At 45.7% G+C, this 17,979-nt stretch overlaps 1 protein-coding gene across 2 annotated transcripts in view; it reads right to left on the reverse strand.

Annotated features, from left to right (window-relative positions):
* The window catches only part of CCDC60 (coiled-coil domain containing 60), a 143,706-nt gene that overhangs the window by 67,576 nt on the left and 58,151 nt on the right, over positions 1-17,979 (reverse strand). For both annotated transcript variants that reach the window (XM_066365977.1, XM_066365978.1), the window contains one exon: positions 14,575-14,654. In XM_066365977.1, coding sequence (XP_066222074.1) covers positions 14,575-14,654 — 80 coding nt within the window. The remainder of the gene's footprint in view (positions 1-14,574; positions 14,655-17,979) is intronic.

Consider the following 17,979-nt stretch of genomic DNA (forward strand, 5'->3'; position numbering starts at 1 on the left):
CTATTGAAATGATCTATATGCTATATCTGAGTGTCTCAAAAAAAAGAGTACTCTTCCTCCTTGCAAGTTTTTCTCTAGGAAAAGAGCCAGAAAACCATTTGGATTAGATGTAGGGCAGCTTCTCAGGTTGAACATGAATAAGGCATTCTAGAGCCCCTAAAGATAACTGCCCAGATGCAGCTAGCCTCATTGTCTGGGGTAAGTCATCTAATCAAACCCTCTGGGTTTTGAGAGCTATAATAATGTGGATCAGTGAGATGTCAGTGAAGAAAGGCCAGTATGGTCTCTAGGATCTTGAAGGACTTGTTCTCTGCAGTGACACCTTGTGGCAGTGAGTAGCAATATCAGTGGAAGACAAAAAGTAAGGGGTGGTTTTACTTCTCCTTTGGGTGTGGAAGGTAAGCAATAAACTTGTTTATGAGACAGTTAAAGGGGAGGTGAGACTCCTTGGAGGAGATACTAGTCTTCTTGTAAATAGTTCATGTAATGGCTCATATAGGTAACTGGTTTTCTAAGTGTGACTTAAATGTGTAGCCTCGTTCATGTTACAAAAGGAATGGTCTGCCTGACCTGTGGTGGCGCAGTGGATCAAGCGTTGACCTGGAAATGCTGAGGTCGCTGGTTCGAAACCCTGGGCTTGTCTGGTCAAGGCACATATGGGAGTTTATGCTTCCAGCTCCTCCCCCCTTCTCTCTCTCTGTCTCTTTCTCCCTCTCTGTCTCTCTCTCTCCCTCTCTCTCTCCTCTCTAAAAATGAATAAATAAATAAAAACAAAAAAACAAACAAACAAAAAAAAAAGGAATGGTCTGTACGATGTAGCTGCTCAGTTTTTCCTCCATGGTGAGATTGTGGGTATGCAAGAGGGACATAGGTTGATTCAGCTCTTTTCCAGCCTTTTCTCTTCCCATTGAGTCAAGCTGTTGACTGTACCTCCAACAAAAGCAATGGTAATAAGAAAAACACTAATAACAAGAGTCAACAGTCACTGTGAAAACTTTATTCTAAATGCTTTCCAGATACTGACTTAATGTTACCTTAAAAACAGCATCTGAAATGTATCTAGCCCTGCTTGGGTAGCTCAGCTGGTTAGAGAGTCGTCCTGATACTCCAAGGTTGCGGGTTCAATCCCTGGTCAGAGCACATACAAAAATCAACCAATGAATACATAAATAAGTGCAACTACAAATAGAAGTCTGTCTGTCTGTGTGTGTGTCTCTGTCTGTCTCTCTCCTTTGCTCTAAAATAAAAAAATAAAAATATTCTTAAAAAAGTATCTATTATAGTCCTTTGTCTCTCAAGGCAAAGAACAGACTACGGCACACTAAGCTTCTTAGCTCTATACTCCCCCACATCTGACTTTGCAGTCAGACAGCAATGACACAACTTTTGGTCCCCTAACAGACGAGAAGAAAATCTCCCTTGCAGAGTGGCACAGTCACGCATCTGGGGTGAGGTATAGATACCAGCCATTGGGATTGGCCTACTGGTTGTATTTATGTGTTTAACACTGATGTAGTCCAAGTGCCAGACACATGCATCTTAACTCATTTAATTCTCGCAAGCCCCTGTGAGGTAGATTTTATTATCCTCATTTTACAGATGAGAACAATGAGACTCAGGGAGATGAGGGGACCTGCCTATGTTTAAACAGCTTGTTCATGGTGGAGCCAGGATTCAGGCTGGTTCCAAAAGCCAAGATAGAGCATACTACCTGTCAGAACAGGTGAGGGATAGGGGCCTGGAAACTGGCTTTAAAGATGGTTCCTGTTTATTTTTTAAAAATTTTTCCATTGAGAGAGAGAAAGGCGAGGGAAGGAGAGAGAGAGAGAGAGAAGCATTAACTCACTCCACTTAGTTGTTCCATTTAGTTGTGCATTCATTAATTGCTTCTTGTATGTGCCCTGACCAGAGATCAAACCCATGACCTTGGTGCATTGGGATGACGCTTTATCCACTGAGCCACTCGGCCTGGGCCAGATACTTGTTCTTAATTACTTTAGGAATAGAAACATGAGGAAACTAATACCTGTTGAAATATATTTACAAGCATTAATTTTGGAATAACAGGGTTTAAACTGCCTGCTATTTTATTGCTATAATTGCTCTGCACTCCTGTGGGTCGTGGGCTGGACAGATGACAGTGTCACTTTTGGTGGGCTGCAAGACAGTTTTTCAGTCTCGCATCTATGTTGTTCCTGAGCACTGCACAGGTGTTCTGAGATAAGCTTGGCAAACTTGTAGGGTTTCTGACTTTTTAATATAAGTTTATTTTATTTTACCTCTTTTTTTTTTTTTGTGACAGAGAGAGGGACAGATAGACAGGAAGGGAGAGAGATTGAAAACATCAATTCTTTGTTGCAGCACCTTAGTTGTTCATTGATTGCTTTCTCATATGTGCCTTGACCGGGGGGGGGGGGGCTATAGCAGACCGAGTGACCCCTTGCTCAAGCCAGCGACCTTGGGCTCAAGCCAGTGACCTTTGGGCAACCACGAGGTCATGTCTATGATTCCATGCTCAAGCCAGTAACCCCATACTCAAGGTGGCAACCTCAGGGTTTTGAACCTGGGTCCTCTGCTTCCCAGTCCGATGCTTATCCACTGTGCCACCTCCTGGCCAGGCTATTCTATTTTACTTTTAAGTGAAATCAGGACTGCAAAATGTTGGTTAATATTATACAGAAGACCCAGACAATGATGTGGTCAAAGCCTCTAGTCTGTTCAGGAAAAATGGAAGCCTCCACCTGTACTGAAAAAGGTGAACGGATTATAGCCATTGGCAATAGGCTCAGCTGCATGAAAACCATCACAACAATTGCTTTATGGAAGGGCTGGGATTAAAGAAGTGCTGAATAGGACAAAGATTTTATGCGAAGGACCCTGGGGCAGGAAATGGTCTCACTGATGCAGCTGGCTCTGTCTGTGGCTCAGTAATTTGAGAGGGGTTTTATTTATGTCTACTTATCTGAATTTTCTAGATTGTTTTATTTGTGTATTTTAAAAAGTTCTTTAAAACCTAAGTCTTGGCCCTGGCCAGTTGGCTCAGTGGTAGAACATCAACCCGGTGTATGGATGTCCGGTTTTGATTCCTGGTCAGGGCACACAGGAGAAGTAACTACCTGCTTCTCCACCTCTCCCTCTCTTGCTTCTCTCTCTCTCATTCTCTCTTTCTCTCTCTCTTCCCCTCTCTTCCCCTCCTGCAGCCATGGCTCGATTGGAGTGAGTTGGCTGGCCCTGGGTGCTGAGGATGACTCCATGGCCTCTGCCTCATGCTCTAAGAAGAGCTAGTTGCTGAGCAACGGAGCAACACCCTAGATGGGCAAAGCATCGCCCCCTATTGGGCTTGCCGGGTGGATCTCGGTCAGGGTGCATGCGGGAGTCTGCCTCTGCCTCCCCTCCTCTCACTGAATAAAAAAATAAACAAAACCCCTAAGTCTTGTTTGGTAGTTTGGAAACAGCATATGCAAACTGTGTGAGCCAACAATTCCACTTTTAGGTGTATTCCCACCAGAAGTGCATACATATGTTCAGAAAAAAACGAAATAAAACAAAACAAAAAAACAAAACACGTGTAAGAATGTTCATAGCAGCTTCATCATAATAGCCCCAAAGTGGAAACAGCCCATGTGTCCATCAATACTAGAATGGATATGCTGTGCTGTCTTCACACAGCGGAAACTACACAAACCGAGAGAAAACCTGAACTGTACGAGACAGTGTGGGTCACTCTCAGAAACAATACTGAGTGAGGAAAAGCCAACAGTACGATTTCACGTGTTTTAAGTTCCAAACAGGACAAACGAACCCAAGTCTTAGAAATCAGGATAGTGGTTATCTTTGGCGGGGGGAGTGCTGGAAGGGGGATTTGCGGAGCTTGTCTGGGGGGCCTTGGTCATGCTCCCTTTCTTGATGTGGGTGTGTTCATTTTATGAAAATCTGTTGAGTTGTATGCTTAATGATTTATGTGCTTTCCTGTATTATGTTATATTTCAATAAAAAGTTCAAAAAAAAATTACAGGGCTTAATGCATGTGGCGTCTGTGCTAAGTGGTGGATTAGTGCTTTCTTGTCCAGCCTGTGGTTCCGTCCATTAGAGTAATGGCTTGCTAAACAATCCCGATAGGAAGAGATTTAAAGTGAATATGGAAATTCAGTACTAACAGCTGCATTTGCAACAACCTCCACTTAGGAAATTGACTTTCTACCCCCATCATATTTGTTCCATTTGTGCCTGAAGCATAGCCTTCCAAGGTTCAGCATCTGGGATCAGGTATGACATGCTGGCTGTAGCCCCATGACTGGGGACAGGGAGGAATCCATGAGCTCATCATCTTATCGGTAAAATAGTTACAGTCACTTAGGGAGCATGAATGATATAATATACACAGCTAAAAACTTACCACTGGTCAAGCACTGTGCTAAGTGCTTTATTTATATTAACACATTTAATCCTCACAACAGCCCTGTGAGAGGGAGAAAGCATTTCTGTAATCCCCACTTTGGGGATCAGAGAAATTAGTCAGGTCATTCACCACTATGTGGCTTGTAAATGGCGGGGCTGGGATTTGAACCCAGGCAGTCTGGCCCAGAGCCTGTATGGGCTTGTGGAACAGAAGCCGGCCTATGCTTGCTGCTCTGAGCTAGGTTCCTTCCTGGCCCAGCCTGGCCACGTGATCTTTTCAAGGTTGCATCTAGTCACCTCCTTGCCCCCCCTTAGCCTGATGCCTAGAAAGTGGCGGAGGAATTTTGAGGCATGCATCTGTTCATTCATTCAAACAACAATAGCTATTAATCACCCAGTAGGTTATATCCCATGATGCAGATGAAGAAACTGAGATCTACAGAAATGAATTGGTTTGCTCCATGGCCACCCTACTAATAACTAGTAGAGTTGGGACTTGAACCCACAGCTGACTCCAAAGCCAGTGAATTTTCAGCTGTACTACGTGAGTCCTCCAAGCCTGTCATCTGGAAGAGAATTCCAGAAAGATTTTGTGTAAACCCTTATATGTGGCAAAGAGCTCAAGATGTTCAAGATATCTTGATGCTTAAATTTGAATACCTGATCTCCTAGTTAAATTCTCTTTTATGTGGGGTCCTCCTAGGCAGCCCTAGCCACAGGGAAAGGAATTAGAAGGATATTTGCCTTCAGTGGGAGAGCGGAGACAGAAACTTACCCTGGAACTGTGGTTAACTAGAGGTCTCAAAGACACAGGATGACACCAGAAACAAAGAAAAAATGGGCAGGGACCCAGGTCACATTCAAGATGATAAAAATGCAATTAACTTGAGCCAGGTTGCTCCAGCCCTCAGCAGTGACTTACCCTTTGGGTGTGTGGCTGTGTTTATCAGTTCTGGGCTAAGGATGTGGGGTCGAGCATTTGCCTGTACTGATGTCTGCCTGCTGGCTGCAGTCTGTGGGGGTGATGCAAGGTGGGGAGACTAAGGTCTTTGAATGATTCATAAGGCACAATTCAGAAGCCTTTGCTATGCCTGCATCCAAGGTATTGACCAGTATATAAATCCATGTTCTTCAACCATGCTGGGGCTTTGAGGCAAGTCTAGGTAGGGTAGGGGGCAGTGGGAAGAATCAGGTTTGAACTTCTAAATGACAAAGTTCTGGCTTACAGGCTATGGATGCAGAGGTTCTAGGTGTTGAATGACGAGATGTAGAAGTGACTGAGAACAGTCAGTAAATGTCTGAGATCAATGACAAATTTTCGGCCCTGGCCAGTTGGCTCTGTGGTAGAGCGTCGGCCTGGCGTGCAGGAGTCCTGGGTTCGATTCCCGGCCAGGGCACACAGGAGAAGCACCCATCTGCTTCTCCACCCCTCCCCCTCTCCTTTTGCTCTGTCTCTCTCTTCCCCTCCTGCAGCCAAGGCTCCATTGGAGCAAAGTTGGCCCGGGTGCTGAAGATGGCTCTGTGGCCTCTGCCTCAGGTGCTAGAATGGCTCTGGTTGCAACAGAGCAACGCCCCAGATGGGCAGAGCATTGCCCCCTGGTGGGCATGCCGGGTGGATCCCGGTCGGGCGCATGCGGGAGTCAGTCTGACTGCCTCCCCATTTCCAACTTCAGAAAAATCCAAAAAAAAAAAAAAAAAAAAAAAAGCTGACAGATTTTCCAACTATTTTAAATTCACTAATTAAAAGCAGCCTCATTCATAAAGGGATTTGACTTAGGTCTATTTCTCCTGCTGGTCTCTTATACTTCAACCCTCAATTTGGGTTAATAAGGTGTCATTACAGATACCAAAGTGTATTTTGAGTCTTCTAATTTAGAGATGACAAATAAATTAAACCCCATGTTACAACTCTAATCAATAGTGGTGGCTGCTTGGAGTGCTGGGTTTAGAGAAATTGTGAGACCAACTCTGGGTTCAAATGGAAAGAGTGCTGCGATCCATTAGTCTGTATGGGGCACAGGAGTGGAGTGTGAGTATATATTCAGCTATCATTCTGGACCTAACTTTTATGAAATTATTAGTTTCATGTGTTCTGGTTTAAAAAATTAGTTGGGAGAAGCTCAGTCTACCTGCTAGCTCAGATACAACCACATCTCAAAGTGAATGTCCCCTCTAACACACCGTTAGCTCATAGAACAGCCCAAGAAATAGGGTGAGGTGATCAAAGTGTCACATTGCCTCTTGATTTCTCTGTCTTTGTGGACTAAGAAATCATTTTAGTCAAGCTCCATGGTTGGCAGCTAGCACAGTCAGGAGGGGGGTTTATTGTAAGAGTACATGTGAGGGTGACAGAGGATCTGAGATACCGCATGGGAGTCTAAGATCAAAGATCAGGCACCCCGTAAGGAGAGTTCCTCCAGAAGACAGAAGCTGCAGGAAGCTCAGTAGCAGGCGTTTGAAAGTCTTCAAGTTGAGTATTACTCAAGGGCTTTCTTCTTTTGTGCTTGGTCTGTTCTCCTCCAACTTCCCATTGGTTTCTTGCCTGTCTTTCCTCTAGTTGTAGTGTCTGATCACGGGCAGCCATTCTACCCTTCCGCCTTGGGCTTCCGCTCCACTCCCCACAGCCCCCCTGGCCTCCCTTCCTCTTAGCCGTGCAGCTTCTACTCTCACTGCTGCCTGCTTGGTTCTCGATGTGCTTCCCACTTTACATTCCCTAGAGTGCCTTCAACAGGTTATCTTTGTGATACCAGCCAGCTCCTGTGTCAAAGGCCAGCTCAGATTGGCTCTCTGGTGGAAACAAGACCCTAAATCTCTACCCTTTTGCGGTGTGACTTTGCCAAAGAAGTGGGGTCTGTCTTCCCCCCTGTAATCTGGGCTGGGTCTATGACTCACTGTGGCTGCAGGAGTATGGTGGAAGTGCTGTTTGGTCAGTTCCTCGCCTGAAGCTCAAGAGAACCAACACACTTCCTTTTTCTCCCACAATCCTGCCACCCCAGAACAAGCCCCGGCTAACCTGCTTGAGAATGAGAGACTATGTTGCTTGGGCCAAAGCCATCCTAGACCTGCCTTTGGCTGGTGTCCTCCAAACATATGAGGGAGCCCAACCAAGATCAGCTGAGTCTCCTACCCAGCCCTCAGCTGATTACAGGCGCTCAGGGGAGCCCAACTGAGACCGGAGAATCTCCCAGCTAAACTGTAGACTCGTAATCAGTAATAAATGCTTATTTTAAGTCCCTGAGCTTTTGAAGTGATGTTGTGTGGCTATAACTAACTGATACAATGACTTCAAGCAAATCTCTGAACTTCTCTGGGTCTCAGTTTTCTCATCTAGGAAATGGGTCAACAAGACCGTTCCTGCCTCCCTCAGGGAAGCGTCAGCAAATATTTATTGAGCGCCTATTTTATGACCAAATATTCAGAGGCCAGGCAGGCTCTGTTGTAGGGCCATTAACCAATAAACCTGAGTGGACAGTCCTGCTTGCATGCAGTGGGAAGGGAGAGCTCAGTGGGCTCACCTAAAAAGTCTGATAGAGATAGCAATGGGCCAGCCATCTCATCAACTGATTCATCCCACAGATTTATATCTAATCCATCTCCCTTACTCACTTCCCCTCTAAGTTAATATACAGGCTTCCCCCTTATTGTTAACTAAGTTCTACGGATGGACAAAAGAATTCATCTCGGGGACCATGAAAGTAGACATTGTATAATCTAGGAGGTGACAGATTTTATATCCCAGTGAGGGGAGGCAGAAAGAAGAAAAACATGTCGCGGTAGCACGATGATCCTGCCTTTTCCCTCATCTCCTACATCCAATCCGTTAGCTAGTCTGGTGGCTCCAAATAAATCCTGAATTCATCTACTACTGTCTAGTTCACTGCTATTTGCAAGCAATGGTCAGCTCATACCATATCCTCCCAGCTGGTCTCTATGCGGCAGGTGGAATATTCTTTTAAAAATCTGATTCTCTGGCCCTGGCCGGTTGGCTCAGTGGTGGAGCGTCGGCCTGGCGTGCGGGGGACCCAGGTTCGATTCCTGGCCAGGGCACATAGGAGAAGTGCCCATTTGCTTCTCCACCCCCCCCCCTTCCTCTCTGTCTCTCTCTTCCCCTCCCGCGGCCGGGGCTCCACTGGAGCAAAGATGGCCCGGGCGCTGGGGATGGCTCCTTGGCCTCTGTCTCAGGTGCTAGAGTGGCTCTGGTCGCGGCAGAGCGGCGCCCCGGAGGGGCAGAGCATCGCCCCCTGGTGGGCAGAGCGTCGCCCCTGGTGGGCGTGCCGGTGGATCCCTGTCGGGCACATGTGGGAGTCTGTCTGGCTGTCTCTCCCCGTTTCCAGCTTCGGAGAAATACAAAAAAATAAAATAAAATAAAATAAAAATCTGATTCTCTCCTTTTCTTGTCCAGATCCCTCCAGTGGGTTCTCATTGCACTTAGACCAAAACCCAAACTTTTCACCTTGGCCTAGGAGGCCCAAGGCCTTGTATGGTCTGTCCCTTGCCCATCTCTCTAATTTCATCTGCTGGTCCTCTCACCCTCTCTCACTCTGCTCCAGCCACACGGCCTTCTTTCAGTTTCTCCAATGTTTCCATCTTATTTCAACGATGGCACCCACCGACCTCTTGTCTTCTGAAATATTCTCTCTCTCCCCTCAATATCTTTATGAGAATGGTTTTTTCTCACGATTCAAGTACCAGGTCCTGGGTACCCTTTACAGAATGGCCGCCCCCAACCACTCTCACTGAAGAGCAGCTTTCTCCACATCACCATACTGTCACATCATCTTGTGTCACAATCTAGAGCCAACATCTCCCCCCCTGCCCCCACTCCTGTCTATTTGTCATGTTTGTTGTCTTTGCCCCATTATGACACACATCACTGGCTCTCATTCACAGGAAGCTTGTCTGTTTTGTTCAGTGCTGTGTCTCCAGTATATACAGTCAGTAATGCCTGGTGTGCACACCTGGCGATACCTAGTTCTCAATAAATATTTGTTAAAGAAAATTAATGAGCACAGAAAACTAAGGAGGAATTGAGAAGTGTCCAACCTCATACAAAGGAAATAGCTTCTTCCCTTGCCAAAACCCACCATTGTTATTTCTAATTGCCTTGCTTCAGCTGTCTATCAAATGAGCTAGAAGGCAGAGTCTTAGACCTCATAAGCACTTGCATGGTCTGTATCCTGCTAGGGTCCACTGGGGGAGGGGCTTCATTCATTACTGTTCATTTGCAATTGCCTGTATCTTAACTATGGCTTCAGGCTCAACTTTTCACTGTTTCAGTTGCAGAGGCATTTATTTTCTTTAAAACACTCCCAGTAAAAAGCACTGGGCAGCTTTGGAGGAAGGTATGTTGTTGGCTTCAGCAGTCAACCCAGTCAAAGAACCAGGTATGTGCAGATGCCCCCATGCGAGCCTCAGCTAGGAGAAATTCGGCAAGTAAGGGCACAGCGTGCTGCTCAGTGCCACAGAACATCTGGTGGAACAGGCGAAGAGGAAAGCAGTTAGATTTTTATTCTTCTTATCATCATGTTAAATTGGCCATGAAACCAGGGATGGTGCGATTGAATCATAAGAGGGCTGAAGTATTAAATAAAAGTCTTGTAGACAGTCAAGGTGTTTGGCTAGATTCTAAGAGAAGGCAAAGCAGATTTGGAAAACATTAAATGGAAAAGACAACATCTTCTTTGCTAATAATTCGCCTCATTTAATATCGGGAGATGGGGCCATGGGGTTTGCATCTCTTTCAAGAGGTGATTTCCGCTGGAAAACAGGTTGTTTCTTTTTGAAGTGGGATTGCCCATTCCTTAAATGTCAGTGGAATTCGGGCGAGTGGCCAGGTGGAACATTTTCTTGTTTGTTGTTGTTGTTGTGTGTGTGAGTGTGTGTGTGTGTGTGTGTGTGTGTGTGTGTGTGTTTTGCTTGTGGCTTTTCTGTCTGGCTTTCCCCACATTTTCTTTCGTGTCCAGACCTTGGACAGGCTAACCTGTTCGATAAGGATGCTAAATTCGAGCTCGTGTTAGAGCCGTGGTGAGTGTGTCTGGCAGGAGAGACACACTCACCTTGCCAACTCAAGGATGCGGAAAAGCGGCTGTCTTCATCACCTTTGAATCAAGCCCCCTCCATTATTCTGGGTTAGTGGGAAATTCAACCTTGGTTATTTTGGGGGTTAACAGCCATGTATTGGGGTGGGGTGTGGTGGGGGTGGGGGACAAGTAAGCCCTGATTTGTTGTGTTTGCTGATTTTGATGACATAATTATTCCCTCCGTGGTTAATTCTGAGCTACCAACGCAGTGTCAGTGAATGGGGTGCTTGGAAGAGATTTTTAGTGGCCCCCCATTTATACTGTTCCCGCCACACTGATACTGTAACCAGAAGTAACCTCAAGAGCATAGAGAACAACAGTAAATTTTATAAAATCATTAGGAAGTGATGAGTTTCGAGTTTTTATTACCTTTGTTGATCTTAGCCAAAAGACTGAGAAACGATTATTACCTTTGTTTTAATATCATGTATTTAATTGTAAGTTTATGTAATTTAATTTTTAACAATAGCTATGTTTAATGATTAGCTTGCAAATGCCCTAAAAATTTAGCAGTGGGTTCTGGTTATAAGCTGACTCACCACTGCTTGTTGCCCTCCTCGGGCTGGGTCGAATGAGACTTGGTATCTAGGACTTAACACCGATCAATGTATCAGTTGGTACCTCCCTTATCAGCTCCTGTTTGCTATAAAGATTATTGCGAAACTCTCAGTTCCCAGGCTCTAGAGATTCTGGTATGCATTCGCAGGTGGGGAATCTGGGTTAGAATCATGTACCTTAAGGGTGACAAAATTCAGCTATTAAGAACTGTCATGGTCATAGTAGTTGTGTATGGCCAGTGTCTGTTCTGATTGACTAATGTTCATGACACACAAATAGTTCTGTATTCAGAACCTCTAATCCAGTTTTCCTCTGCACCTTTTCTTCTAAAGCAGGGGTCGGGAACCTATGGCTTGCAAGCCAGATGTGGCTCTTTTGATGGCTGCATTTGGCTCGCAGACAAATCTTTAATAAAAAATAATGTTAAAAATATAAAACATTCTCATATATTACAATCCATTCATTTCCTACCACTCATGTTCATGGTTGTGGGTGGCTGGAGCCAATCACAGCTGTACTCCAGGACAACACCAATTTTTTTTTTTTTTTTTGGTATTTTTCTGAAACTGGAAATGGGGAGAGACAGTCAGACAGACTCCCACATGTGCCCGACCGGGATCCACCCGGCACGCCCACCAGGGGCGACGCTCTGCCCACCAGGGGGCGATGCTCTGCCCCTCCGAGGCATCGCTCTGCTGCGACCAGAGCCACTCTAGCGCCTGGGGCAGAGGCCAAGGAGCCATCCCCAGCGCCTGGGCCATCTCTGCTCCAATGGAGCCTTGCTGCAGGAGGAGAAGAGAGAGACAGAGAGGAAGGAGAGGGGGAGGGGTGGAGAAGCAGATGGGCACTTCTCCTGTGTGCCCTGGCCTTGAATCGAACCCGGGACCCCTGCACGCCAGGCCGACGCTCTACCACTGAGCCAACCGGCCAGGGCCACAACACCAATTTTTTATTGGATAATGTATAAAGTACACAGGTCATTGTATGGCTCTCATGGAATTACATTTTAAAATATATGGCGTTCATAGCTCTCTCAGCCAAAAAGGTTCCCGACCCCTGTTCTAAAGCCTGGCATATCCTCCAAGTACAAATCCTGTTGGGAGGCTCATCTTCACCCATGCAGTCCTCTCTCTTTGCTGCCTAGCATGAATGCTGTCCCCACTCAGATAACTCTTGGCCTCCTGACCCTACTTCTTGCCTGTCCCTGGGGCATTAAGGTTCCCGAGGCATCAGCCTCAAAAGCCCTCCAGCCTGCTTTCAAACACTGTAGAGGCCAACATGTCCACAACGAACAGAAGTCCTTGTGGGTCCCAGCTCTCGTCTGATGGGCAGGTAGTTAGTTCTCATGCCAGTCCCGAGCTTGGCTTTGTGTAAGACTCTGAGATGGTGCATCAGACCCCTCGAGCTGGGGACATTTTCTGCAATACTATCTCAATCTTGACTGTTAGTGTGATCAGGCTGTCACAAAGCAGCACAGACTGAGTGGCTTAAACAACAGACATTCGTCTCGCACTGTGGGAGGCTGGAAGCTCAAGATCGAAGTGTCAGGAAGGTTGGTTTCTCCTGAAGCTTCTCTCCTTGCAGAGGGCACCTTCTTGCTGGGTCCTCACATGGCCTTTCCTCTGCGTCTTATATTCCTGGTGTCTCTTCTTATAGGGACACCAGTCTTATTAGATTAGGACCCTAACATTATGACCTCATTTAACCTTAATGACCTCTTTAATGGTCCAATATTTATATGCAGTCACGCTGGGAGTTAGGTCTTCAACCTATGAATTTTAAAAGGGGCACAATTCAATTCATTAACAACTATTGAGTACTTGAAATATGTTTGGTTCAAACTGAGATGTGCTTTAAGGGTAAAATATGCTGTGAATTTTTCATTGTCATTTTTAATCACTTTTTATCATGTATTCAAAACAAAATAAAGTATCTTATTACATTTTTATATTGATATGAATGATAGATTGATAATATTACTTATTAGACTAAGTAAAATATATTATTAGAATGATTTTCACCAGTTTCTTTTTACTTTTTTTTTTTTGCGACAGAGACAGAGAGAGTCAGATAGGGACAGACAGAAAGGAAGGGAGAGAGATGAGAAATATCAATTCTTTGTTGCGGCTCCTTAGTCTCCTTAGTTGTTCATTGATTGCTTTCTCATATATGCCTCGACCTGGGGGGGGGGGGGAGGCTACAGCAGACTGAGTGACACCTTGCTCAAGCCAGCGACCTTGGGCTCAAGCTGGTGAGCTTTGCTCAAACCAGATGAGCCTGCACTCAAGCTGGTGACCTCAGGGTTTCAAACCTGGGTCCTCTGTGTCCCAGTCCAATGCTCTATCCACTGCGCCACTGGCTGGTCAGGCTTTTTTTACTTTTTTTAGTATGGCTACTCAGAAGTTTTAAAAGACACGTATGGCTTGTGTTATGTTTCTGATGGACCGTGGGTGTCCAGAGACCATCCAGGAGCTGACATGGCCATTCCTCCTGTGGTCTGGGGTCCTGTCTTTGTCCCTTTCACCCCCTTACATTCTCCCCACCCTCGCCCACACCTTCCCACCTCCTCTTGGGCTTAGTCATCCAGGTCCGTCAGGCTGTGCCGCTGAACAGGTCAAGGGCGGGGTGCGGGTGGGCAGTGGAGGAGGAGGAGCTTCCAAATGATGGAGGTGAAGGGAGTCAACGTCCCACTGTGATTTTCACTGTGGTCTGGCTCCGGGGGAGGGGGGTGCTGGCGTAGACCTTCCGCGCTGCCTGCATTAACCCCTGAGCACGGCCTTGCACATTTTGTGCTGAGAGTCTCTGTCTCGTACTCTGCCTTGAGTTGCTTTGCCCAGGTCCTATTTATGATCCCACTTTGGATCATTCCAGCTCCTGGGAAGGAGTTCAGGGGAGAGGAAAACAAGTCCCATCTCCCCCCATAGGGATGAGTTGAATATGGTCCTAGACCGGAATGTGCTCACATGATCGCGGAGGAAGGAAGTGTGGGCCTGGGAGAGACGCTAATGGCACTGTCTGGATGCAGGCTGCACCAGGGCACCTGAGCTGCGGTATGACACCCAGTCCTTCTGACAGCCTCACAGTACAGTATATTCATGTTACAGGTAAGGAGACAGACTCGGGGAGAGTACAGAACTCCTCCAGTGTCACCAGCTGGTAGGTCACAGGGCCGATATCTGAGACCAAGCCTGCCTGACTCTCGTCTACCATGCTGTGGGCCTGGGTGAAGAGGACAGACTTTTCTGGAGCATCTGGGACTCTCTTGAGTTGCATTAGGTTCCAGGAGGGAAAGCAGAGGGGATTCTGGGTAGGGGACTGGCATGTGCTGGAGCGGGGACATAAGTCTGGTACAAGTACTCTTTGAAAAGTCCTAACAGGAAATGGATCCTTACAGGATGACCCTCTTGAAAGTCTTCTGCTTAATGTTCAGGGTTGGGGGGCAGGGCACAGGGCTTGGCAAGGACTTGTAGGGACCACCCGGTAGCCTGCTCTTCTCTGCCAGGCTGTCTATGGGTTATTCCATGTTGGGCTCACCTACCGGCTTCGTATGAGGTTCTTTTTGAGGTTCAGTATTTCCTTCTCTGTATACCTGATGCTTTTCACTGGCTTCTCTGGGACCTGAAGGGAAGCCAAGAAGTGAAAGAAAAAAAGTGTCAGTACAACTGTCACGAGCGGAGCCAGGCTGCGTGAAGCCCGTCTGATGAGGTTGGAGGGGTCCTGGGCAGCCCAGCAACCTTGTCTACACCACAGAAGGGCCATGTGGGGCAGTGCAAATAGCAAGGGTTTTGCAGACTGACACACCTGAACTCTGACCCTGTTTTTGTCTGGTGACTGGCTGTGTGACCCTGGACAAATTACTCAACCTCTCTGGGTCTCAGTTTCATCAACAGGATGGGAGTGGGGTGGGGGGCATGGACTAATTCCACCTGTTTTGACAGTTAGATGAATTGCCGAATTCCTGACTCATAGCAAGCATTTGAAAAATGAAGGCTTCTATTATTAGTGTAATATGCAAATAAAGGTTAGTCATTGTTGGTGGCAAGGGCAGCTGATTCAGAGCTGAAGCTCCTTATTGTAAAAATGCAAATAGGCTTTCTCCCCCCCCCCCCCCCCAGGACTTAATGAGCATGAGCGAATCATCCAGGTAGTTGCTCATGGGTTTTCCTTGTGTATCTTTCCCTTTCCCCTTGCCTGGTCGTAGGGGAAACCTCCCAAGACTTAACTTCATTACCCAGAAGTTGATACCAGCTCACCATAAAAAAAGAGAGTTAAATTAGCCATATTTTAATATAAGTCACTTTTTTCAGCCACCATTTTGGTGAAACAAGAACAAAACTATTACCTGGATTATTCTGTCCTGAGATTAATTCCTACAACATTAGGATTTAAAATTTTTATTGATCGACTGATTTTAGAGAGAGGAAAGGAGAGAGAGAGAGAGAGAGAGAGACTTTGATTTATTGTTCTACTTATTTATGCATTCATTGGTTGATTCTTGTCTGTGCTCTGAATGGGGATTGAACCCACGTCCTTGGCATATCGAGAAGATGCTCTAACCAACTGAGTACCCGGCCAGGGCAGGGTTATTATTTTCTTTTTAAGAAAAGGAAATGCCAAGAAATTAGTGCTTTCAGGTGAAGCTGGTGGGAGACTACTCTGCAACAACTTTTCTGAAGGATGATCCATCAGTGCGAACTAAATGCTGTAAGAGCGTGCCTGCCCGTGGACAAACAAGTCTGCTGTCAGGCGCCCTCTGGGAGTACCCCCGCAGGGCACAGAGGCGCATCCACAAACTGCTCGCTGGACGCTGCTTGTAAGAGCAAACTCCTGGAAGCCACCTATTTACTTTAAATAATCATGCTGCATCTGAACAATAGAATGCATGCAGCAATTAAATATAATGACAGTATGATTATGTAAGTATATTTATTGATATAAACCAGGGGTAGTCAACCTTTTTATACCCACCGCTCACTTTTGTATCTCTGTTAGTAGTAACATTTTCTAACCGCCCACCGGTTCCACAGTAATGGTGATTTATAAAGTAGGGAAGTAACTTTACTTTATAAAATTTATAAAGCAGAGTTACAGCAAGTTAAAGCATATAATAATAATTACTTACCAAGTACTTTATGTCGGATTTTCGCTAAGTTTGGCAGAATAAATCTTTATAAAACAACTTACTATAGTTAAATCTATCTTTTTATTTATACTTTGGTTGCTCCATTACCACCCACCATGAAAGCTGGAACGCCCATTAGTGGGCAGTAGGGACCAGGTTGACTACCACTGATATAAACAGAGCTGTTTGAGTTTTTGAGTGGGAAGACATGTTCCAAAGTCATATATATCAGATAATTCTGGTTTCTTTTTAATGACCTATGTGGATGTACACATATCAAAAGATATGGAAAGCCCAGGCCCCCCAAATGCAGTGATTATCTCTTGGGGTAAAATTATGACAAATTTCATTTCTTCTTCGCTTATGTGAGTTTCCTATCAGTCTGCAACAGGTATTAATCAGTTGTATAACAAAGAGAAAAGACTTTTTAAAGTAAATGGCCAGGTGAAATTTGACAAAGGCTGATGGCAGGTACTGTAGTGAGGGTGTCGGTGTTGTGTTAACCCTGAAGATCAGAGGGAGGTCAGGCACTCACTAACAGATCATAACGTGGACATGCGTCAGGAGACACAGTGTCTTCCCCACGGCTGTCATTGCTCATGGTCTCTGCAACGAGATTGGGCATGCTGCCTGCTTCTCTGGGCTTTTCAATGGAAGGTGAGGCGTGTAGCTGTGTCAGAGTTGAATGATGTGTGTGTGTGTGTGTGTGGGGGTTGCTTGGAGTCTGCAGCAGGGGAGGGAGCTGTTTGATTCTCAGCCACTTTATTCCTGGTTCACCCAGTCCTGTGCGTGGCAGCTCAGATCACTGGTGTAGAGTCCGTGGCAGTTCCCCAGAGTGTCTCATAATTGCAGCTCCTTTTCCTCCACTAAATAGTGTAGATAGGATACAAAAGAAAGTATCTGGGATCGCCTTGCATAAGTGGAACTAGATATGAAACAATGAAATCGTTTATAAACTTTATCTCTTTAGCTATTATTAGAAATGACATAGGTAATACATCTTGCTCATCTCAGTATACCAAGGTGTTTCAACTTGAACCCTAGGCTGAAAATTGATGGCAAAACCATCAGTTTTCACTTGAGGGATGGATGAAGTGGGTGCAGAGACAGACCTCCAAGGAGGCATGTAAAGATCTCCATGAGTACCTTTTAAAAAATTCTAGGTAATAGACATTTGCTTTTCTCATGCTCCCAATATCCCTTCACCCTCCCTCTTGATACCAGTTCCCTGCTGAGACCTTCTGCACCTAGGGAGATACCCATGGTACCAATACCAGGGTCCCATTGCCAAAAAGATCAAGCATCCAGTGATTGGTCTGGGGATGGTCATGTGACCCAGTTTAGCTAATGAGATGTAAGCAGACGTTTGCCAGGGGCTTCTAGGAAGCACAATTCCTAGCTATGGTATGGAATCACAGCCAGAGAAGTTTTCTTTCATTATTGACTATGAAGAGAGGGGAAGACATTTATGGGAGTTGCTGGCAGCCAATTTGTGACCATGAAGGGAGCCATCCCCCAGTTGAAAAATAATGTCGGGAAAAACAGAGAGGAGAACCAAAGGAGAGGTTGTCATATGGTACCTCATTGAACTGGTCAGGCTTCACTGGAACCTGGACCTTTTATAACAGTTCCTTTATTATTTAAGCCAGTTTGAAGTGGCTTTTCTATTTTCTGCAACCATAAAATTTCTCTTTGAAATATGTCCCCTGGTGCGCTGAGGCAGTCAACAGATCAAGAATGATTTTAACTAGTCCTCTTTCCCCTCCATTTCCCCTCTCAGGCTGTCACAAGCAGATGCCCCCTAGCCTGGTGCATTTTGTA

This window comes from Saccopteryx leptura, chromosome 2 (assembly GCF_036850995.1).
Source record: "Saccopteryx leptura isolate mSacLep1 chromosome 2, mSacLep1_pri_phased_curated, whole genome shotgun sequence".
NCBI classification, from domain to species: Eukaryota; Metazoa; Chordata; class Mammalia; order Chiroptera; family Emballonuridae; genus Saccopteryx; species Saccopteryx leptura.